This window comes from Fringilla coelebs (genome assembly GCF_963513975.1).
Source record: "Fringilla coelebs genome assembly, chromosome: 4".
NCBI lineage: Eukaryota > Metazoa > Chordata > Aves > Passeriformes > Fringillidae > Fringilla > Fringilla coelebs.
Window position 1 is genome coordinate 56,905,169 of NC_140032.1, and position 22,525 is coordinate 56,927,693.

At 44.1% G+C, this 22,525-nt stretch overlaps 1 protein-coding gene across 1 annotated transcript in view; it reads left to right on the plus strand.

The window, feature by feature from the left end:
- Nucleotides 1–22,525, plus strand: part of AFF1 (ALF transcription elongation factor 1) — a 67,265-nt gene that overhangs the window by 39,034 nt on the left and 5,706 nt on the right. The window contains exons 4-20 of the mRNA XM_084204572.1: nucleotides 3,843–3,887; nucleotides 4,913–4,999; nucleotides 5,585–5,621; nucleotides 5,989–6,040; nucleotides 10,106–10,160; nucleotides 10,289–10,326; nucleotides 11,737–11,893; nucleotides 13,174–14,058; nucleotides 15,664–15,761; nucleotides 17,604–17,844; nucleotides 18,641–18,732; nucleotides 19,322–19,385; nucleotides 20,180–20,316; nucleotides 20,551–20,622; nucleotides 21,245–21,338; nucleotides 21,441–21,484; nucleotides 22,253–22,497. Coding sequence (XP_084060698.1) covers nucleotides 3,843–3,887; nucleotides 4,913–4,999; nucleotides 5,585–5,621; nucleotides 5,989–6,040; nucleotides 10,106–10,160; nucleotides 10,289–10,326; nucleotides 11,737–11,893; nucleotides 13,174–14,058; nucleotides 15,664–15,761; nucleotides 17,604–17,844; nucleotides 18,641–18,732; nucleotides 19,322–19,385; nucleotides 20,180–20,316; nucleotides 20,551–20,622; nucleotides 21,245–21,338; nucleotides 21,441–21,484; nucleotides 22,253–22,497 — 2,443 coding nt within the window. The remainder of the gene's footprint in view (nucleotides 1–3,842; nucleotides 3,888–4,912; nucleotides 5,000–5,584; nucleotides 5,622–5,988; nucleotides 6,041–10,105; nucleotides 10,161–10,288; nucleotides 10,327–11,736; nucleotides 11,894–13,173; nucleotides 14,059–15,663; nucleotides 15,762–17,603; nucleotides 17,845–18,640; nucleotides 18,733–19,321; nucleotides 19,386–20,179; nucleotides 20,317–20,550; nucleotides 20,623–21,244; nucleotides 21,339–21,440; nucleotides 21,485–22,252; nucleotides 22,498–22,525) is intronic.

The window sequence follows — 22,525 nt, forward strand, 5'->3', positions numbered from 1 at the left end:
GCTCTGACTGCCCCTGGCCTTGTCTGAGCCCACACATCTCAGCAGTGTCACACGGTGGCTTCTGAAATAATGCATGGCCAACTCTCTCTGAGAGGTGACTTTTTTGACATCTTGCTTGAAACTACTCTGGCACAGCCTCTTGACTAGGCAAGCTATTTAAAGACCAGGGAGAAAGCTTCAGCCCCCTTCTTGCACACAAGAGAGCCATACGGTCCTTCAGCTCCTCTTGGCACATGTGACAGACTGGGATGAAAATGTGTACTGTAATTTTAATGGAATATCTTTCAAAAAAGAAATAACCTTAGAAGCTCTCTAACCCCATCTTCATTACAAAAAAAAAAAAAAAAACCACTCAAAACAATCACTGCTTATTCTTTGTAGTATCTGTGGCCCCCACAGTATCACTGCCAGTGGGGCATCTCTTTTGTGTGCCTTAGGCAGTTTCGTTTGGGTTTGGTTTTTAGTTTATTATCCTGATTTCCTTATTCATTCCCTCAGAAAGCAGTGCGAGGCTCGGGGCATAAGCAGAGCTATGTGTTCATGACAGTGTGTGGATTTTGGAATTGCTCATGAGGAGAGGACATGGAAGTATTTCTGAGAGTTTTGTCACACACTTGCTATGCAGTGTGAATCTGCCTGCGCAGATTTTAAATTGTTTTCTAAATTAAGAGCTCCCTCTCTTCTTTTGTGGGTATGTGCACCTGTGCATTTCTGCATGCCGGTTGTAGTAAAGACAGACTAATTCTTCAAGTAACTTCCAGGGCTTCTTAGGTTTGTGTAGATGCTTGAAATTATTTTGGCCTGAAGTCCTTTTCAGTTCATGATCAAAGTAATAATGAATCCTTCAGGAGCTGTTTTCATTTTACTTTTAAGTCAGTGTTCTTATTAATATTATTAGTAATTAAATTAGTATTATTGCTGCAGGAACTAGCTGTTACAGAAGCAATTTGGATGGGAACACTGGCTCTAAAACACCATACCAAACCCAGCAAGCCAAAAATTCTAGGTGTTGCACAATTGTGCTTGACCATGACCATCTAAATACTTTGTAAGCGATGTTTGGAGGGGCCTGTGTCATTCCCAAACTGAAAGAGTGTGGATGTAGCATAAGGAAATCCAAGCTGGGGATTGTACAGATGTCAGTGTCAGACACCAAATATGCACCAGGCTTAACTGGAGTTGTCTGTCTGCACATTACAGAGTTCCCAGGAAAGGCTGTAAAAGAGCTAGCAGGGATAGACAGCAATGTGGAATATTTGGTCTCCCACACCCATAGTCCTCAGTGGAGCTGAGCTCCTTTCAGGGATTTCTTTGGCTTTATGGCTTTGTAACTCTTCCTGCAGCAGCATCATGTTTCTCCTTCCCCCTGAACCCTTCTCTTAAAGCTGACAAGGACACCCCTTGCTGCTGGGTGGTAATTGTGGTTTAATGGTGGTTTAGTGGTTTAACAAGCTGAAACACAGCCAAGATGTGACTTGAAGGAAAAAAAGCCCAACAAACAAAAGGGGGGAAAATATTCATGATGCAGAAAATCCCAGCTCCTTCAGGCATTGGATAGCTTTGTAAAAGATGAAGTGTCCTCAGTCACTGGAGCTGGGATGGAGGGAAAGGTTTGGGGCACAGGGACAGTCACAGTCCTACCTGAGAGCACAACCCCTGTGCTGGGGAGCTGGGACTGACCGGTTATGGTGTGGTTTTGACCCTGTGCTTGTTCCAAACCATCTGTGAATGTCACCTCTAGAGCAATCATTTCACTATATATTTGATAATGGTGTCCTAAAAAACCCAGCAGAAACAGAGGTCCTTATACTGCCGATGCAGAGTTGCCTGGTGCTTGTTCAGTGTCGTGTGTTTGTTTTCCTTTAAATTTTGGGCCATGAGGAAGAAAGTGGTTTCTGCTGAGCCCCTGGACCTGTGAAGAACCAGTCACTGAACCCTTGGGGGTTATGATAAATCCTTCTGACAATTGAACTATAAATACTCTGTGTATGTAAACCTGTATCAATGTCAAAGTCTTTTTAGGCTCATCAGAAAGAACTCCAGGAAGGGGGATGTGGGTTGTTTGGCAAGGATAAGAGAGGTCCAAACTGGCTGTTACAGATATTCTCTTATTCTCAGGTTAATTGTATTCCACTCTGTCATCACTTGTCACCTCATAAAACTTACGTTTCTGAAATGAGTGAAGTAAACTGACTTGGGTTTATTGCAATCAGTCCATTATAGAGATAGAGAGAGTTTTGAAATACTTTGTCCAGCCAGGATCTTAATTTCTTACCAGTTTCATAGGAAGTTTATTTCTGTGGTGTTATCATGGGATATCTCAGGAGTTTCTGAAGCATTTTGCACAGGGGAATGCAAGTGAATGTGTCTGCTGTTCACCACTTACTGAATAAAGAAGTAAACTAGGCTGAGCTACCAAGTCAAGCCTGCTGAGAATAAAAAGAGGAGAAGGGGTGCCTTTTTTGGCACCATGAGTTATGAATCATTCCAGTCTCTTGCCATGTGGTAGTTCCTTGCAGTTTGCCCTCCCTGTCCCCTCCTCCTGTCTGCTGTGGGACACATCTGCAGGCCTTGCTTTCATTCGTGTGACTAATCTGGCCGTGCCTCAGCTTTCATTTGTTTGGGTGTGTAAGGTCAGAAGCAGCTCTCCCTGTGTGATTTTCTGCAGAAATTCAAGGCTTTGTCAAATGAGCACTGCTTCAATGAGAACTTTATGTAGACTCAGACAAATGAGGTTGCAAAGAAAAGGCATTCCTCTTCTCCTTCCAATGTAAATAGTGCAGCATGTGGGAAACAGATGAGTGGACTTCCTGTGAAAGGGCCAAGGATGACAGTTTTGTACTTTATTGAAGTGTTTGCTTGCATTGCTCTTTACTTTTTTTCTGGGGAAGATCCTTCTGGTTGGGCATTGTAGCTCACTGTCTGCTTCTTGAATGTGAATAAATTCGTCTTGGACTTTTCCTTTCAGCAGTTACTCTAATGACTGAACACTTCCATAGAATTTCTTGTTTATACACAAGAAACTGACCTGGCATGCCTTTTGCTCCTTACAACTACTCAGTTCTTTGGTTGTTTTCTTTTTCAGCCTCTTTTAATGATATCAATTAGGAAAGCACATGTAAATGAGAGATGCTTTTAAAATACATGCCTTGTTAGTAGAAGAGAAGCTGATGTGTGGAAGGGAAGTGGTGTTCCCCATGGCTGGGGCACATCAATGTGTGGAAGCACACATACACTCCAAGAAGGGATACATTAGAAGACCTTGCCATTAAAATTTGGGACTGGGCTTTTATAGTATCAAGTGATTGACTGTCAGATCTCTTCAGGCCAGCTGTGTCGGCTTAGCAGCGTTAGATAAGTTTTTGGTAGTATTGTAGAATGTTTATTCCTTTATCAGGTACTTTGCCAGGTCTACCACATCTTTATCTCACTGTCAGGATGTTTAACTTTGGGATTGATGAGTCAGACTGGTTTCAGCTTTATTCAACACTGAAAGTCCTGTGATGCCCCCTTTTCCATTTACCACCAGTAGCTTTGCAAATACCATTTGCCATTGGTGGCATTGCTCAAGTCATTTTACCTCATTCCAGGGAGAGTGTCCTGGTGGAATCTCCAGTCACCTCTGGATCACCCAGGACTTGAAAATGAGGCATCTTAGAAGTGCATTATAAACTGTCCTTCTGATGGGGATTTTAATCCTTAGTAGCATTTTATTACTAATGGGCTTCCATGAAATTTATTGAGCTGTTGGTAAGCAAATGTTCACTGAGTGCATGCCTTTCTTATGTCAGTTGGTAAAAAACCCAAACCAACTCATGCTGCTTCTCTCTTTCTTGTTACAGCAAACCAACCCCATTGATGTGCAGTCAATTGAAGAAATTTTGAGGGTAGGTACTCTTAAATAATAGATCTCTGTTTTTGCTTAGATTTTGCATGCCTTAAGGTAATGGTTGGGGAAAAAATATCTCTCTGCTTCTGTTCACTCAGCAGATGTAGCTGAGTGTGTAGTTTGGGTGTGCTGAGAAGCAGAGATAAGAGTCAGCCTTGAATACAGCTGGAGTTGTAAGATCAGTCTTTCTGTCAGTACATAAGTGTAATACAGTCTGGTGCAGTTCAAGACTGCCAAGTCATCCTAGACAGCCAGAGCTACTCCTGCATCAAGTCAGGGGTTTGCCTTTCCCAAGTGCCCTTCCTCCAAAGGCTCTGGACAAGCTGCCTTGTGTCTGTGCTGCCAGCCCCAGCAGCATGGCCCTGAGCAGGAGCACACCTGTGTCCTTCCCACCTGCATGTGCATGGAACTGCTGCTGGGCTGCTGCTCCCTCACTGTAATTCCAGTCTGCTCATGCAGAGCAAAGCCATGTCTGATGCTGTAACCTTGTGCCAGAGCTGCCTCTGTGAGCAGCACAGGCTCCAGGTGGCTGTGGCTGAGTCCATCTTATCCCTTCCCCATGCACAGTGTGAAAATGCCCAGGGATTCCCAAGCCTGAGGCTGATCCTGAGGAGAGGGTTCCTTGATGTCAAATGCTATTCTGAGATGCTGAAGTCCTGGTGGAACAGTTTGGTTTCTGCAGTTCCCTTCCCTTGCTGTTGCTTGAGGTTGCAAAACCCTGATGCCTTGATAGCTCTCCAGAAGCTGCTGTTGGGGCAGTGTTTGAGCTGGAGGGGAGCTGCACACAGGTGCCCACTGGCTACTCTGTGCTGGTCGGGGTTGCAGCACAAGGACTCCTCCTAGAAGTCTGGCATCTTTTTGTGTTTCACCAGGGATATCCTGTGTTCTGGCCTGTTAGTAATGCATATCACTATTTTTGTAGCAACCATGGGGAAAGGTGCCCAAATGCATAAAGGGGTAGATCCAAATCTCTGTCCCTATCAGCAAAACTCCTGATAGCTGCTCCTCTCAATCTCTTTCCAGGAAATGACCCGCTCTTGGCCTCCTCCCCTGACAGCTCTTAATACACCTACTAAAGCAGAGCCTTCCAAATTTCCATTCCCAACAAAGGTAAGACACCCTCTTTCTTCCAGGACTTTTGATAAACTAGAAGAGAGCTTTCTGGCTCTTGCATTTGTTTCTATCTGATTTTGTCCCCCTTCTCTAAATAAGGGCTGTTAGGGGGTATTACCTTCAGAAGTAGTCAGATAAAGCACAATGGGGGTGAATAAAAAGTGCTTCAGCAACTTAGACATTTGTTGTAATTGTGGTCTTCAAATACAACTACTTTTGTGAGACATTTTAAGTATCTCTGCTGAAGCACAAAATATATTTTATCTTTTTGTCAACAGAAATGTTTGCTGACTGTGTTAAACAGATGTGTTTGGCAGATCTTATGAAATTTTAAAAATACTTCTTCAAGAATGCACATACCCCTAATGTGCTAACAACTGTGTTTTGGTGACAGTAGCACGTTATCATTTCTGTCCGTGCTAAGCTATGTCAGGCCAGCTTAGACTATTGGACACTTTGACAAGCTAGTTGAAATGTTTATTACAGTAAAGTAACACATGGAAAACAAATCATCAGTACATGGCTCTTATGAGAGAGCTCATTTATTTTATTCTCAATTTGCACTTTGTCCTTTCTTTCTAGGAATCACAACCTGAAGGATCTGTAGTAAAGGATCAGAGTAAGTAGATAGCCAAAGGAAACACACACAATATGTTTATTGACAGATAGTTTTGTGCGTTATACATGACATGTCAATTGATTGACATTGATGAAGAGCTGTGATTTCCTGTGCTTTGTTGAAGAGTGATGAATTTAGAAATGGCATAAGAGATTGTGTACATTTTTGTTACCTAGACATTAAGGCAGCTGTTCATCAGAGGACAAATGGTATTTCATTAGGAAACCCCGTTTGTAACGATGAATAATCTGATGGCAATTATGTTCTAGAAGAAAGTGATGAGTCTAATCTGGTGCTCAGAGAACATAGGGTAAAATAGGCTACAAAGGAGGTAAATAAACCCAACCTATTCATTTTTGATTTCCAGAGCAGTATGGAGCACCTTCAGAAATGTTGCCAGTTTCTCAGCCAAGAACATCGTAAGTAACCAGACCCTGTTCACATCTCTACTGTGCAGTTAATTAAAGAACCCGGAAAGAACTAAATTATGGGTTACTCAATGTTTCTGAAGATTAAGGTTTTATCAGTCTGATTTTTCTTAGAAAACTTCCAATACAGGGAATTTTCACCAATAGAAACATTATTGTTTCATGATGGAATCATAGAATCATTTAGGTTGGAAAAGACCTCTAAGATCACCCAGTCTCTTAACTGGACGATGCCAAGTGTACTTGTCATGATTACAATAACTGTGTTAAAACCAAAGCAAAACTGAAGAAAAATCCCAACTATTAATGCACCAGATTAAAGGTATTTTGTTCTGTTTATCCGTGGATAGTTAGCATCAAAATTTTGTGCTCTTCAACCTACAATAACGCATTCAATTGACATAAATTACAAAAGGCCAAACTGAATGCGATAGATCCTGGATATTGTTTTGAAGCCTGGGAGGGCTAGTAAAGCTACATATACAAGAACTATAAAAAACAGGGCTAAAATTCTAGAGAAAAAAAAAAAGGTAGATAAATAACTTGGTGCTGTCCTTGTAGGTGAAAGTGGTTATCTGTTAATTAGGTTAATTACAGAAGTTGCTTGAAAGCAGTTTTATGTGGGCTGACATTAATCTTTCAGGATTAACTTGGCCAAATGCAGCATTGCTAGGTCCTGAGCTCTCAGTAACAAACAGAAATCTTTCATGTCTGGATGGCTCAGGGGTCCGTGAGCAAGGCACTTGCTGAACCATTAAATTTAAATGTCTGTCAGTTCATATGACACATAAAGATCTTGTTACTCCATGAAATGTTCTTCCACGGAAGGCTGCAAACTACAGACTTACAACGCTTACTCCACTTGTTTGCCTTTTCCTTATCACAAGTCATTTATTTAAAAACCAAACAAAACCGGGCTAGTCACAAGTAAGAGCAAAACCATGTCTCCATCTTGGCTGAAATTGTAGAATTTTTCACTTAAGCTCTGTAGGGTCTGTTAAACTTCCCTTTTCCTACTGTTCTAGCATAATGGAGAGGAGCCCTCACTCACTGGGAGCGTGGGATAGTGTCTTGCTGAGCAGTCAGCTACTCCCTTAATCTCTTCCTTATTTTGCTTCACTTTCATCCACCCCAGTTTGTTCCTCCTCAGTGATGTCTGAAAATTTTCATTGCACTGCTAAAACTAGTAGTTCCAGGCTGTGCCTTCCTCCCCAGCTACCCTATGACCATCATCATTATTTCAGTTCACAGCTGCTAGTAAAAATCCCTTTAGCCCTTTAGTCAGTTTTCGAGGCAGCAAAGAGAGGAGACTTTTCCTGCAGACAAGAATTGGAAGGGACTCCTTCCTTAGCCCACAGGGCCAGAATTGTAAATTTGGCACGGTATGGAGCTCTGTCCTTAGCCGTGATCCCCTCTCTGGTCAGCGTCCTTGCCGGGCACTTCAGAGCCAGCGCTCATCCACAAGGGATGTGTGAGCCCGTGGTTGGCAAAGGCAGTGGAAGCAGGAGGAACAGGGTGGCCTGCGTTTGTGTCTGAGTGAAGTTTGCCCGAGGATTTCTTCTACATCTTTCTCTTGAAGTGATGCATCCCTTCTTTTTTGTGTTTGTTTTCTCTGGCACAACAGGCCTGGCTTTCTGTGCTGTTCAAAGTGCACGTGACTGTCTGAAAATTCAGCTGCCTGGAGTAGCTTGTGTTGCAAAGTGTAGCTGGCTGAAAACAAACAGTGATTGTGCTGGTTAATTAGAAGATGAAATCCCAGGGCATCTGTGTGCCCAAATTAAGCATTCAGCTTTTCAGAGATTTCCCAGGGATTTCCCAGATGGATTTCATTCTTGAATGCAGCCCTGAAGTTTGCACCTGGCAGTGCTGGAATGGAAGCAGCCCTTCTTTGAAAAGGAGACATGCCAGCTCATTCTTGGTGATGCATCTTTAACCTGGCTAGCAGAGAGGGACCAGCCTGTGCTTTCAGTGAGGTTGTTTGGCAAGTGATAATAATTTTAGTGCCGCTTCTCTCACTAAAAGAGCTCTTTTTAAATAGCTTTAGGGGGATTAATGGTGTGTACATAAGCTGCAAATGAACAGGTCCTGCAAATGAAACCTTGGCATCTATTATTCCTGAGCTAACTGGAGCATTAAAATTATTAAGGCAGATTTATTTTCTTTAACTTGGCTATTTAACAATTTGTCAAAATCATGTTTTGTAGAAACTAGCTTTGTCTACCATTGCGGAAGTATGACTTGAAGTTTTAGAGTTCTTCCTTGATCTCAATAGGGCATAAGTAGTTGTCAGTAGTTCTTTTGTGCTGATGTATTTTATTTACTAGCAGCCCACGTGGAAAAGGTAGTCCTTTTAATTACAAACAGTTAAATCAGATTTAAAGAGATCTAGGTAGTGTCTTTGCATGTCCCTGTCCACAGCAGGGGTTTGAAACTAAATGATCTCTAAGGTCTCTTCCAACCCAAACCATTCTATGATTCTGTGATTATCCCCTTACCTCTAAATGAAATAAGTCTTTAGTCCACAATTCTTAAAGAAGAACAAAACTGAAAAAACAAACAACACCCCAAAACCAAATTCAAAACCTTTCAACATGTTTTAGCATCCCGGAAAGTTTCTTCACTACCATCTTTGAAGGACTCCTTCCCCTTAGGAATTGTAAAAGAAAAGAAAAAGGATTCATTGAGATACCAGTAGATGTGTAGCCAAACTGCCCAGAAGTGTGGAGAGTGCCTGTGCTGTCACTGTTCTTTTTTCATTTCTGTGCCTCATCTGTTTGGCAGTGAGCTCAGGCTCTGGCCCACAAGCAGAGCTGGCTCCTGCAGGATTGCTTTGGGCTGTTTGCCTTCTGTAGGAAATTTGGAGCTCTCCTTTTCCAAGGTGGTGTCTCATAGTGCTTCCCTTCAGTGTTTACTCTAAATGAAGAGGCAAGAGGTGATTTCCAGCGAGAAGGTGTGTGAGGAAATGAGGCAGTGGAGGGTAGATCACAGGGGAATGGCAGTCAAAATGAACAAAGAAAGCACTGACTTTTTCCTAATTTCTCCCCATTTTTCCAGGGTGATGTGGTTCACTGGGGACCATTTATAGTTATTTTCTTGCTATAAAACATGTTGTTGTGAGGGGTCAGAGTCCTATTTTTCTTTTTTGGCTGCAAAAAAAAAAAAAAAAAAATTCTTGCAGAAAGCCTTTGGTTTGAAATGAGGTTGAAATAAGCGGAGTTGAGTTTTGTCCTGATTGATTAAAATCTCTGTCTCAGCTCCCAAGCTTTTGATCCCATTTTTGGAAGGACACTTGAATAGTCATCTGGGTTGAGGAGTCAATTGCCAGCTAGTTTCAAGATTTGAATAACTATACTTTTGAATTGCCAGGTTTTACCTGCCCATTTTTCAGCTCCTTTGGGACCCCTGCACAACTGCCAGAGAGGGGGATAACAATATGGGAGAGCTTTGGGTCCCTCTCCTTCCCTTCCAGCATTTTAATTAAAAATTGCAAACAGTAGTTACCACCTGCAGCCACAGGACTAAATAATGCTTTTGGAAATGTTTGTGGGCAGCCTGCTCTCTTCTCTAGCAATAGTGAAACAGAGCTCGTGCCTCTCCACTTGTAAACCTCTCTGAGTACCTGAACTGCTTGACAGTACTGCTGAAACATGCAGGAGAATGGAGTTCCTTGAGTAGAGAAGAGATGGGAGATAGGCTTGACCTTGGCATTGACTTACACATGTGTGATAGGAGACTTGAGCAGCAAAATGAGAACCCCTGGAGCAGAAGAAATATTTGCAGAGTGGTGCTCCTGATGCTTTCTGTCCCTTGGGGAGCCAGTGCAGGCTGACAGCATGAAAGTCTCTTACTGTACCAGTTTAAAAAAAAAAAAAAAGTAAAACATTTTAACCATTCATTTCAGGTAATGATGGGGTTTAGTAGGTTGAGCGTGCCAAATGTTCAGAAAAGATGGGGAGGTTGTGTTGCTTTGGCAAGTACAAACCAAATCTTTATCACTGCCTGCTGCTTCAACATGTGTCTGCCTTGGCTGATATTTATCTTCTGGTTGTCTTTCAGAATGCTCCAGGACGACCTGCAGCTCAGTGATAGTGAAGAGAGTGGTGACGATCAAGTCGGTTTTAGCTGTTTTATACACTAGGCACACAGACTTCCCTTTAAACATCACCACTTGTTGCATTGTTCTGAGTTCTGAGCTAACCTTTCCTCCCCCTCTCCTCTTTGTCTTTGTGAACAAAACAGGTTGTTGAAAAGTCACCTTCTTCACTTGCTCCTCCAAGGTACAGGTTTGTTCCCAAACTACTAGCTAGACCACATAAGGAGAAAAACAAAGCTGCTTTTTATATGTGGGGTAGGAGGGTAAGGGTTCCAAAGCTGCAGACTTTGGTTTCTGGCTGCTCTTGAAAGTCAGCTTTAGTTTGTGTGGGGTTTTCCGGAAAGCTCCATTAGAAATGAGTTATCCAGGCATGCTGGATCTTGCCTATGAACCAGAATTGTATTTCCTCAGCCTCTCCTTCCTCTTCTCCTCCTCCCCTCCACCAGTGTGTCTGTAGATCGCACTGCAGCTAATGGGATTTTCAGCTGTTGTGGCAATGGGTGAGATGTGAGTCCAGTTTTAGCTCAGAAGGAAGCCCAGAACAGCCAAGTGGGTAAAGAACAGGAAAGGGTTAGGAAGACTCACTGAGGCTGTTTCAGCTCCTCTTGATAAGGAAGCTGATTGTAAGCAGTTCCTGCCATGTATTGTTAGTTAGAGGCAATATTCAAGGTAGACTGAGCAGCCATATTCCAACATTTGAGGAAGAAAGATGGAAAAGCTCAAAATTTTTCCTATGTGAGACCACTGACATAGATTTTTTTGGCTTGATATGTATATTCTTCAAGTACAAGAGTGGTCTACAAAGTCAGACTTGCAGAGGAACACACTAATACTTGGCATGATCTGTGTCTCTGCAAACTCTTAAAATAGGAGTGTTCTCATGGTATCAGTCTTGGATCAGCAAGGAGCTTGCCTCCAACTCATACAAATGTGTTGATACTGATGTGGGAAACCAAAGTAGAAAAAATAAATTAAAATATATGCATTTTAATTTTGTAAACACATTTCAAAAAGAAAAACACTGTGCATAAAAGGGACAGCTCTTCCTTGCTTCCATCCACTCCATTGTCAGTGTGGAGAAAACCACTTTTTGTTAGAGCAGGGTGTAGCAAGAAGTGCTGCTGCCTGATGTGGCTATTAATGAAGTGCTTACAGCAGCATGACCAAGTAACAGAGATGAAGTGAAAACTTAAGAGGGAGACAGAAAAAACAGAAACCATCCTGAAATATATGTTCCTGCCTTGTTCACTTTTATTGGAAGTTTTTCATTTTGAGAGTTGGGTTTTTCAGAAAAGCACTGGGCAGTGTCAGTGCTTCTTAAACTTTGGTTGGCAAAATGCAGCTCTACATTGTAGCACTGGCATCCTGCTACATATTTGACTGGGTTGGAGTTGAAGTTTTTATTATTTCCAGCAATTTTGTATTCTGGTGCTTTATTTTTTGAGTATGCCAATGTATTTCTCTGGCCTTCCCCCCTCTCATCTCAGTGCCAAAATAATGGGGCTTCAGTTTTTGTTTTTGAATAAAATTGTCAATATAATAAGTAACCTTCAGCCATGCTGCTTTCTAATTTTATCTCATGGTGGCCTTGCAGTTCCTTACAGTCCCAGCCCAAGAGTGTGGCATCAGCACATTCCAGCAGCTCGGAGTCAGGGAGCACCAGTGACTCAGACAGCTCCTCAGACTCGGAGACAGAGAGCCACTCGAGTGACAGTGACACGAGCGACCCCCCGAGAGCACCAGCGCCTGAGGTGAATGCAAGGGAGAGGCAGAGGCTGCTTACACAGCCCCTCTCACTCTGCTGTCTCAGAGTCAGGGCAGGAGACCTGCAACACTCTCATTGATCAGGTGTCCCCTTGAGATCTTTGCCGCATCACTCAACTTTTCTTGCCCTTTGCTTCCATTCTAGAGTTTGTCAACCTTGGTTACCTTTACTGCCAACATAATTAGACTTTCAGATGCCCAACCTGGAAGTGTTCCCCCGTGTCCTTTGGCACAGTTGTCTAGCTCTCCTGGAGGAATCAGTGCCTTCACTGGGGAGACAAGAGCAGGCACAGAGAGAGAGCACAGCTGGGCTGTGTGGGGCCCACCTCTGCCTGTGCAGGATTGCTGGGTGCCTTTATGGGCAGTGTCAGGGTGAGACCAGTTTCCTGATAATTTAAGAGGAGCTGCTGCCTCCCTGCAGCTCCTGTGTCTGAGTGACAGATTCAGCTTCTCCCAGGTTGCAGCTGAAGGGATCAGACCTGCAGAAAGGGCTGGAATATCCTTAGTCTTGCTGCTGTTGAATTTGGCTTGGGTACTGCTGCACTGGCATTTCTGAGGCTTTTACTGGGGAAAGCAGACAAACAGAACTTGGTGCCTTAAACTTTCATAATTGTGAGACCATGCATTTTTTTAAAAAAGCTGCTGCAGAAGTGCTCATGTGCCATGCCTTCAAACAATTCTTCCAGCTTGCAAAACATTCTCATGCCACTGGGAAGCACATGACTGTGTCTGCAGACCCCAGCTGATGCAAAAATATCCACTGATAAAAAAAGCCCCTTGTAATTTATTTTTTCTCCCCTCAGGTCTAGCTCTCTTTCTTTTCACCTTAGAAGTGCATGAACTGGGAGAAGGCAAAAACAAGCTTTGAGACAGCCTATCTTTCCATCTCACTCTAATACTTTTTGCCCTCCAGCAGCTGAGTTACAGACTTTGCCCACTGCAATATGGTGTCTTTGAGGGAAGATGTTCTACTTCTCCTCTTTTACTAAATTCTGCCTGGTTTATCCTGAAAATACTAATGAAGTCCTAGCTACTTGTCATTGGCCTTTTTGTCCTTTCTTTTTTATTCAGCCAACTGTTTGTCCATGATGCTCTGGAGTAAGTTAGGGCACATGGCCTGTTTGTTTATAGTCAGTTTTCACATGCAAAAGCAAACACTTTGAGACCTCTAGGCAATAGTCCCAGGGCTCTGGTAAAGGTGTGCTAGGTTGGAAACAGCCCATAAAGACATCAGGTTTGAATCCTCCCTTTCTCTTTTTGTTTGCAGCCCGAGCCACCAACTTCTAATAAGTGGCAGCTGGACAACTGGCTGACCAAGGTGAACCCACCAGCAGTGCCAACAGAGAGCCCCAGTGACACTGCCCGAGGGGATGGGCGAGAGGAGGGCGACAAGCAGGAGCGGGACTGCAGCAGCAGCAGCAATTCCTGCCGGCAGCACGCTGAGCTGAGGGAGCCTCCTCACAAGAGCCCAGTGGCCAGGGCTCCTCAGGAGGCTCCTCTTCCGACCAAAGGCGGCTGCCAGAAGGCTCCCGCGCGCGCCGGGGAGCCCTCGCCCCGGCGGAGCGTGGGGATCAAACGGCCCAGCAAGCCCCTGGGGCACGAGGGACACAGGAGGGGCCTGAGGGTGGAGAGTGAGCCTGGTCCTTTGGAGGTCACAGACCAGTCTTTCAGGGACAAGCCAAAAGTCAAAAAAACAGTGAAGACAAAATCCAATGACAAAAAAGACCTGAGACCAGGACTTCAAGAGCCCTCTGAGAAAAAAAAGGACAAGGGCTCCCACCAGGCCAAGGCCAAACCTTACTTGGAGCCCAGGCTCATGGGAGGTGCCCAGGCATGTGATGCTCTCAGTCCCATTCCTCAGGGCCAGGGCACAGCCCCCATCAGGACCGGCAGCCACAGACCTCAGGATTTGCACAAGGAGAAATTGCCCTTGCCTCTTGGGGGGAAGTTGCTCTCACCAGTGAGGGATCCCCCAACCCGTGAGCACCTCGTGGTGAAAATAGATCTCTGTCACCTGGAAAAAGTCCCTCAGCCCCCCAGGAAAAATGGGCACCAGAGGAAAGCAGAGACCAAGAACCTTCCTGATGTGAGGAAGCAGGACTTGAAGAGGAAAGCCAGGGACACTCCTGAGGAGTCGCTTGCAAAGAAGAAGGTGAGAGATGGAGTGGGAGGTGGGTTTGAAAAAGGACTGATGTGATGTTTGAAAAGCCTATGTTCACTTCCCACTCCATAGGTTGGGAGTAGAGCCATTATCCTTCTGTAAAGCTATGATCAAGGGGAATGTGAATCAACACTGTCTGCAGATGTTTCTTGTTGGTCACAAATCCCCTCCTGAGCAAATGAGAAGCCCTGTAAGCTGTCTAACATGTATTTTAGAATATATTTTTGCTCTGTTTTCTTGAAACCCTGGTTTTCTCAGTTGCAACAGTGGCTTTCCCTTGAATTACAAGACAGCCCTTTATTTAAGTGAGGTGATAGTTGCTCACAAGTGTTTTTGGAAAAGCTGACTCCCAAAGGAGACTATGAATATACCTCCAGCCAGCTGGGTCAGCTACACAAAGAGTTGGCTGCAGACCTTGTGGGGAATGGGTATTCTCTCTGGATATTTCAGTCCCTGGGTCCCTTTTTGGTCCTCACAGAGCAGGTGGCTCAGCAGGAGCGGGTGAATAACCTTGGTTTGGGTTTCATTTAGTTTTGCCATTTTATAAATTTCCTGTAGTTGTGAGGGAGAATTGAGAAGAGCAGGAAAATTGTGAAGAAACTTGAGACACCTCAGAAATTCCTGCTCTTGCAGAGCAATGGGACAAAGGGAAACAGGCAGGCAGTCTGTCTAAGAGACAGCGGAGAGGAGCTATTTGATGTTAGACATGTCTTCTCTTGCAACCTCAGTGCCTGACTGCAGGGAAAGCCCCTCAGGGCCCCACTGTCAGCTCTGTCTGTGCATCAGTACCCTCGGGGGCTCAGGTCTCAGGGCAGCCAGCTGGGTCAGGTAACCTGGAACACAGTGTAAGGATGTGATCTCAGTGCTGGAGCCTTGTCCTGAGCACCCTGCCAGAGATACACTCTGTGTCACAGCACACCCCTGTGAGTGGCACAAAGCTGGCTGTGTCCCAGGCATGAGTACAGGCTGGGAGAAGAACTCACAGGGAGCATGCTGGCAGAGAAGGAGCGGGAGGTCCCGCTGGATGAGAGGCTGGACGCGACCCAGCAGTGTGTGCTTGCAGCCCAGAAAGCCAAACATGTCCTGGGCTGCATCCAAAGGTGTGTGGTCAGGAGGCTGAGGAAGGGGATTGTGCCCCTCTACTCCTCTCTGGTGACACCCCACCTGTAGTGCTGCATCAGCTCTGGGGTCCCCAGGTTACTGGTGCTTTAAAATTTCACCTATATCAGCATCTTGGTGATAAAAACCAACCCCCCTGTACATCTGGAGTACCTGTGTGGAGTATCTCACATCGAAGTGCCTTGCTTTTGATTATTGTTAGTAGCAACAGGTTTAGCAGTTCCATCCCTGCCACTGCAAAGAAATTAATCTAGCCAATCAAAATTAGATAGAATGTCATCTTAGGTTACTTGTCAATGAGCTTGCAATCTGTATCTTCTGTGCTGTGGGTTTGCAATTTGTTGGTTCCAGTAAGGTATCTTTTCTTCTTTTTTTTTTAACCAGACTCAATCAAACTTAGCTGTGTTGGTCTGTATTTTATGTGAACTTTGAAAACCTAAGTGATTTTATGTTTCCTTTTTTTTTCCTTCCTATTAGAGGGGAGAGAAGGAGGACACTGATAGGAAGAAAATGAAATCTGAAAAAAACCTCAAATCATTGCAGTCTTCAGCTAACAAAGACTCCAGTAAACTGAAGTGAGTATACAGTGGTGGAATGGCAGAACAATATATAAATCCAAGTCTTTCCTGAACAGCTAAGATCAAGGAACTGTATCTCCTGTCCTTATACTCATGAGTTTGCTTCTAATGTAGTGGTCCTTCTGAAACCTGATCTCAGCAGATTTGCCTTTACATCCTGGAAGCAACGGGTCCAGAAAGCAGCTCTGTAGGTGTGGGTGGGTAAAGGCAGTGAGCATTTCCCTTCTCCACTAAAGTCATCCTCTTGTCTTTGTCTTGTTTTCCTAAGTGGCCCAATGGACACAAAACCAATGTTTAGCCTTTTGAGTCCTGACTGTCTGGAATTTCAGGTGGCCTTTGTGACCAGAAATTCCTCTTTTTTCCCAGTGCAGCATTTGCAGTGCTTCTGGTAGCTCTGCTGGAGCTTCCCCTGTAATTTGCATACCAGAGCACTGCCAACATTCTGGCTAGCCCTTTGCTCCAGTGAGTGCTTCCAAGAGCATGTTTCCAACTGGGCAGCGTTCCCGAGTGGGGAGACTCATGCCTCAGTCATGGGCTACTGCATTCAATTCCTGCTTGCTTGTGGCTTGAATTTGAGGTGTTGGCTTGGATTGGTATGTAGTGTTGAGGTTTGTGTCCTGACAATAGGAGTATACTGCTTTTCTGAAGAGAAAACACTGACGCGCTCTGGAAGCACTGAGGAATTGGGACTACCATTTAGCTGGGTGAAGGGATAGTTGAACTGTGGTAGTCATGGACGAGCTTTAATTCTGGGGCTTATTCCTCCCTTTTTCTCAGTGGAAATGAGCACCTGTTTTAGTCTTGTTCTGGCTTTTGGAGCGGGAAGAATAGGATGAATTTTTAGGAAGAGAGTGCACTTGGGTGGCTCAGGTGCTCTGTGGAGCATCAGCTGTGCCAAGGTGGAGAAACTTGGGAGCATGTGTGTGATGTGAGTGGGCACCAAACCATGGGAATAGTGTGTGGTGGAAGAGGGGAGAGGATTGTCCCACGCACAACAGATTGAGGCAGGATGTGCTCCGTCATACCACAGTCTCCTCACTGGTTAAACTTCATTTCCTCCTCTTCTGATGTTGCAGTCCATCAGCACAGGATTCCCTACTCAGTGTTTTCTTGGAAACTTTGAGAAACTGAATAAAAATATGTAAATGAGCAGTGGTGAAACAAAGTAGCAAATAGTAGTTCTACTATTTGGTGCTACTTTGGGCTGCTAATCCTAACTTCAGATGATCAGAAATCTAATGTTACTAAATGGGATAATCTCTACCATTTCAAAGCATAGCATTTTAAGTCTCTCTCAACTTTGTGAGTGTTGTCTAGTTGATCTAGCAAGTCTTAAAGGAGGCACTCAGCTTAATTCTGTGAAAGCACATACAGGATCAAGTGTCAGGGTGAGTATCTCTGACCACAGAAAATGCCATCTACCAAAAGAGGGAGAGGCAGGCAGTGCTGCAGTTTATTTGCCTTGTTGGGTGAGTTGTCCCAGGGGTTTTAGTCACTGTAATCGCCTCCCTCACTGGGTGAAAAGGGACTGTATTGGAGGCATGTTTTTTTTGCAATGTCCTGATGTTCTGGTGACAAGTGTTTGCTCCAAGGACAAGTTCTGAGACTTATTCCTACATGAAAAGCAGCTTGCTTGTATGCTGTAGGTGAAGGTTTGCTGTCTAAAGTACGATGAAGCCCTTGAAGTTTTGTTTCACTTTTGTTGAATTCTTTGTATTAACAGGTCATCTCACACTTCCAGAGGAATTTAAACAGAATTGGCACATGATGTAACTAAGTTTGTAAAAAATCCCTACATTGTATGTACACCATATTCATGAATTTACTTCCTATCTCCAGAGCATCAAAAGCTTCATCTGAAACCCAGAAGAAAGATGTGCTCCCATTACTGCCATCCATGTCTGCTGCACAACCTGCCCCAAAGTCAGCCAAGATGACCCAAAAGAGACCCAGAAATGAGACTGATGAGCTGCCTGCCATTGATAACCCTGCCAAGAGCAAGAGCAACCACAAGGATCCTTTGTTTGCCAAGCACAGGAAAGTGGAGGGAAATCATACGGAACTGTCGAAGGGCATCAAAGTAGGTATCTGGGATAACTGGTGGGATGTTTCCTCCAACATGGGTGCTACGTGATTCTCTTCAGAAACATACTCTGTAAACTCCACAGGCACGAGAGTCATGTTTATCCTAATTACCATTTCAGATTGTAGGCAACTGCTAATACAATACTGATGGTATTGGTGTAAAAATAAGTGTGCTTATAAAAAGAGGGGATTGCTTAAAAATAAGAAAACAAGCAACCTGTGGCATTGACTGCAACCCAGGTGTAAGCTTTTATAACTTGTTTACAAAATGGTTCATGATCCTTGCAGCTGATTATTTGCATTTCTGGGTTACAAAATTTGACTACATGGCTCGGGCGTGTGGTCTGGGATGTTGCTCTGTGTGTGTTAAGCCAGACTGTGGACACTGTATTAGCTGGCTCTAACTGCTTGCTTTTTCCTTTTCCCTGTAGTTAGCAATGGGGAATCAGCAATTGTTGCGTGGTTAAGGTGGAAATAAGTGTGAAAAGATCTTATCATTCTGCCTTGGCTAGAGGAGATGAAAACTGTGCTGCTTGCAGCCTCACTGCTCTCTTAGTCATTGTGCAAGGAAACCTGCTGCTGAATTTCTCTGAGCTTGGGAGAAGTTTGAATGGTGTTAGGCATGACAAGCAGTCAGGTGAGAAGCAAGCAGGGGTTGCTGGGGAAGAGAGCCTGGAGAATAGACTATGCTTGGGACAGATAAACATTTTCACTTGAAATTTAGGAAAGCCAGGCTTTGGAACTGGTTTGGGCATATTTCTGTAACCAGCTTTATCTCTGCCCTTTTCCAGGGATCTGCAGGTGATGTCACAAAGCCTTTCCCAGTGCCTTCTATGCCAAATGGTACCTCTAAGCCAAGGAGACCTCTGATCAAGTTTGAAAAGTAAGTTTTTGTTTGACACCCCTCATTTTTACTTTCTGAAGGCATGAGGCAAGGCCGGCTGTGAGACCACCCTGGCTTCTGCTGTTTCATGAACGCTTCTTTGGGAGGAAAGAGAGGGGGAAAGATGTGTGAGATCTGCCCTGTACTGCCTTCTCATGCCACCCACCACAAAGTAAAGGTTTACAAAAAAGCAAAGTTTTACAACAGTTTTGGTTTGAGGGAAGCTACTCTGGAAATTAGGGACCTTCTCTCTTGCAAGCAAGTAACTTGAATACAAGTTTTGGTCTCAGATAAGTGTGTGGTTGCTGCCAAATTAACTTCGTTTCAATTAAAATGTATTTATGGATCTGTACTTGGGGAATGATAGATGATGTAGCTACTGTCTTTCCATGGAAATGAGGAATTTAACTTGTTCCCATGGAAGCCCAACCTCTGGTATTTTTTTATTTCTAAATGTAAATTTTCAATATTATTCCAACATATATTTTTAAAGAAATCAATCAACCCATAGCATCCTCTAGATAAGAAAGTAAAACTGATAATTATCCTATCTTTTTTTATCTGTTTTTCCTCTCTGTCCCAAATTTAGGCAACATTCAAAGGAATACTACATTGAACAGGCCCAAAGGCTGAAGCACAAAGCTGATGCAATGGTAAGTCTTGACCTTGTGCTGGGAATGCTGACCAGCTCCTGCACTCAGCCCTGGTACCTGTGTGTGTGGGAGTGAGGTTCACTGGCTACCAGGACTTCCATACTCCATACATGGAGTGTGTCCAGTCATGTGTTGGGAGGCTGTCTTTATTTGCCAGAGGTTCAGATGTTTCTCTTGGATGCAAACACATCTAGAAAATGGGATTCCGAACTGGCATTGTCAAGGGTTTTGCTAAGAGCATCCTTAGAAAACAGATGGAACTGTTAGTTTTAAGACAGTTTAAAGAGTCAGGAAAGTCAGGATCCTGGCAGTTATTGATTTGCTGGTGACTGAGACTTGGAAGTGGCCTTGGCAGATCTGATTTTCTCTGCTCTGTGCAGTTTAACACCGTGCCCAAGTGAGCATATTACTTTGCTAATTATGGCAGATAATTATCTTAGTCAGATAATGTCCATTTGCTACTTTCTGTTTACCTGTGAAAATGAAGTGAGGGAATGCTGCAGTGGGAAATCCCCCTGCAAGGCAGCCTCCAAGACCAGACAAGAGTAACTAAAAAAAAGTGAAGATAATAAATTACTCAAGGAAACCATTGAGAGACAAACGGAGCACGCAAAGCTGAAGACTGGGATCACATTAAGGGTTCTGCTGAGAACTCTTTAATTTTCACCAGAGGCCAGATTGAAATCTTTTTCTTTCTTCAAATCCTGCCTAACTAGGAAGAAAAGAGAGTTCAAGTATGCTTGAGAGAAGTGTGTTTGGTCTTAGTAAAAAAGTGAGAATTTTCTTCCCAATAGACTGACAAGACTGGAAAGGCCTTTCAGTACCTGGAGGCTGCTCTTCTGTTCATTGAATACGGGATTGCCTTGGAATCAGATGTGCTGGAACCAAAATCAGCTTACAGCATACTCAGTGACACCATAGTTCTCATCAAGTAAGTGGCTTTCAGAGGGTGACAGTTTGGCATGTTTGGAGGGGAGGGCATTTTGACACACTGTCCTCTGCTGAAGATCTTACCAAGTTCCTTGTGCCAGGACTAAGGACTCAGGGCAGGTTTCCTCACTTTACAACTGTTTTTAAGATAATGGCATGCACTGTTTTTTCATAAACTGTGGGGCTTCAGAGTGCCCTGGTGGCTGACAAGGTCCTCTTTATTCTGTTTCCCTAGATTCATTATGACTTTGAAACCATTTTCAGACTCCTCAGTCTCTTCACACGGCAAAATCTTTGCTGTCTTACGGTGAGTAACTGTGCTTCTGTTCCTTTGTGCACTGCTTTGAAACTGAGGGAAAGGTCCATTGCTTCCGGAGGGGAAGGAATGAGTTAAATGGGACTTAGAGTTATGCAAGGGAAAAGAAACCAAAATAAAGGAATGGAAAAAAACCCCAACAGTATAAAAACCAGAATGAATTGAAACATCTCTAAAGTAAGCTGGGAGATCACAAGGGACCACATGTGGAAGGCACAGGCTTTAAAATTTGATCTCCTGGTAACTTGAGAGCACATAAGGGCTTTCACCTAAGGTGAAAGAATGTGATTTGGCTGTCCATGTTGAGCTGTGTAAGTGAAACTGTAGCTGAACATGGATGAGGCACTTCTGGATGGGGACTTACTCAGCCTTTGGCACCTGTGAGAGCCTGGGCACCTGTTTGTGTGAAAGACCAGAGAAGGCCCTTCCTTGTTTCTTTCTTTCCCTTGTGATTTTTTTTTCCCACAAAGTCTTTTTTTATCATGATCAGAAAAAGGAGAAATTTTGAGCTTTCCTGACCTTCCAGTAGAGCTGAGGTGTGCCTGCCTCCATCCCTGAAGGCTGATGAGGGCTGGGTGCAAACACTGACACTCGGGTGTGTTTCTGTCCACAGCATGCGCTGCCAGTCCATTCTGCACATGGCAATGTTCGGCTACAAAAAGGACACTGCAATGAGGTATTCCAGACTCCTGAATGACCACTTCAAGGTAGGGCACGGGTATCACTAAGCTGCCAGCTGGATGGCTGTGGTGGTTACTGATGTCAGCTGAACAATCCAAAACTAACTAGACTTTTGTTCCTTGCTGCAGAGTAATTTCAGAGTAATACAAGCACCTTCTCCGGGTGTTGCAAGGTAAGATTTAAAAATTTGTTGTCATGTGTCTGTGTTTCAATGACAATGAGTAAGAGTTTTTCTGTCATCTGTGGTCATTTCATGTGGCAGACAGGAAATGAAAGATTTTTTTTGTCTTTCAAAATCTGTGGCTGAGAGAAGGTTGTTTGGACTTTGACAGTGGTGCCGATTCCAGTTACATTTTTTTGGCCACCTTGCACAGGATAGTTCATTGAGAAGTAAGTGTTCTCTTGAGAGCAGTGGTGGAAGCCCTGTCATACCAGTGACTAAAATTAGGTTGGTTGAAGTGGTGGGGGTGTGATGAGCCAGGCTGTCTGGAAGGCGGCCGGCTGACCACATTTATCTGCCCTGGGTCTATAAATAAATGTGTGTAGGCTGACCTGGCTGCTCTAAGGAGCTCCAGCCTCCTCAGGAGGGGAGCTTCAGTGTGCCTGATTTGGAAGGCATTAGGGAAATCACTTGGGTAATCTGGTGAAGACTTTCACAAGCAGGTGTAGATTTTGGAAGATGGATGGGTGGCCCTTTTCAGTGTCTGGTCCCACATTTTCTCTTGTTGAGTAGAGTCCTTCTAAATCACTTCCAAAAACTTGGTCTTGCCCTCAAAGTACAACTGCTTGTGCTGTAGCTGAACACATCTCACTTTTCAGCAGTCCACTCCATGCTGCAGGCCTCCGTGACACCGGATAGCTCCTGGCATGAGGCAGCCTTGTGGAAAGATGTTTAGCTCTGAAGCTGAATGTTTATGATGGTGTTTCTTTTCTGCTGCAGAAGCACAGGCTTGCCTTCTCCTCTTTCTCCAATACCCTCTCCTGCTGGATCTGTGAGTTCTCAGCCAGGATCAAATGATAGCAACGGCGTTGGCCACAGTGGCATTGGCAACAGCACTGGCTCTACTGTCACTGTCTCCTGTCATATCTCCAGTGTCACCTCTTCCTATGTCAACATCACCTCCTATATCCTTCATGCATATGAAATTTGGGAAAAGGCTGATGCACTGGCCAGAAAGAATAAAGGTAAGTTTTTGCCTTGTCTTTTCTGTCT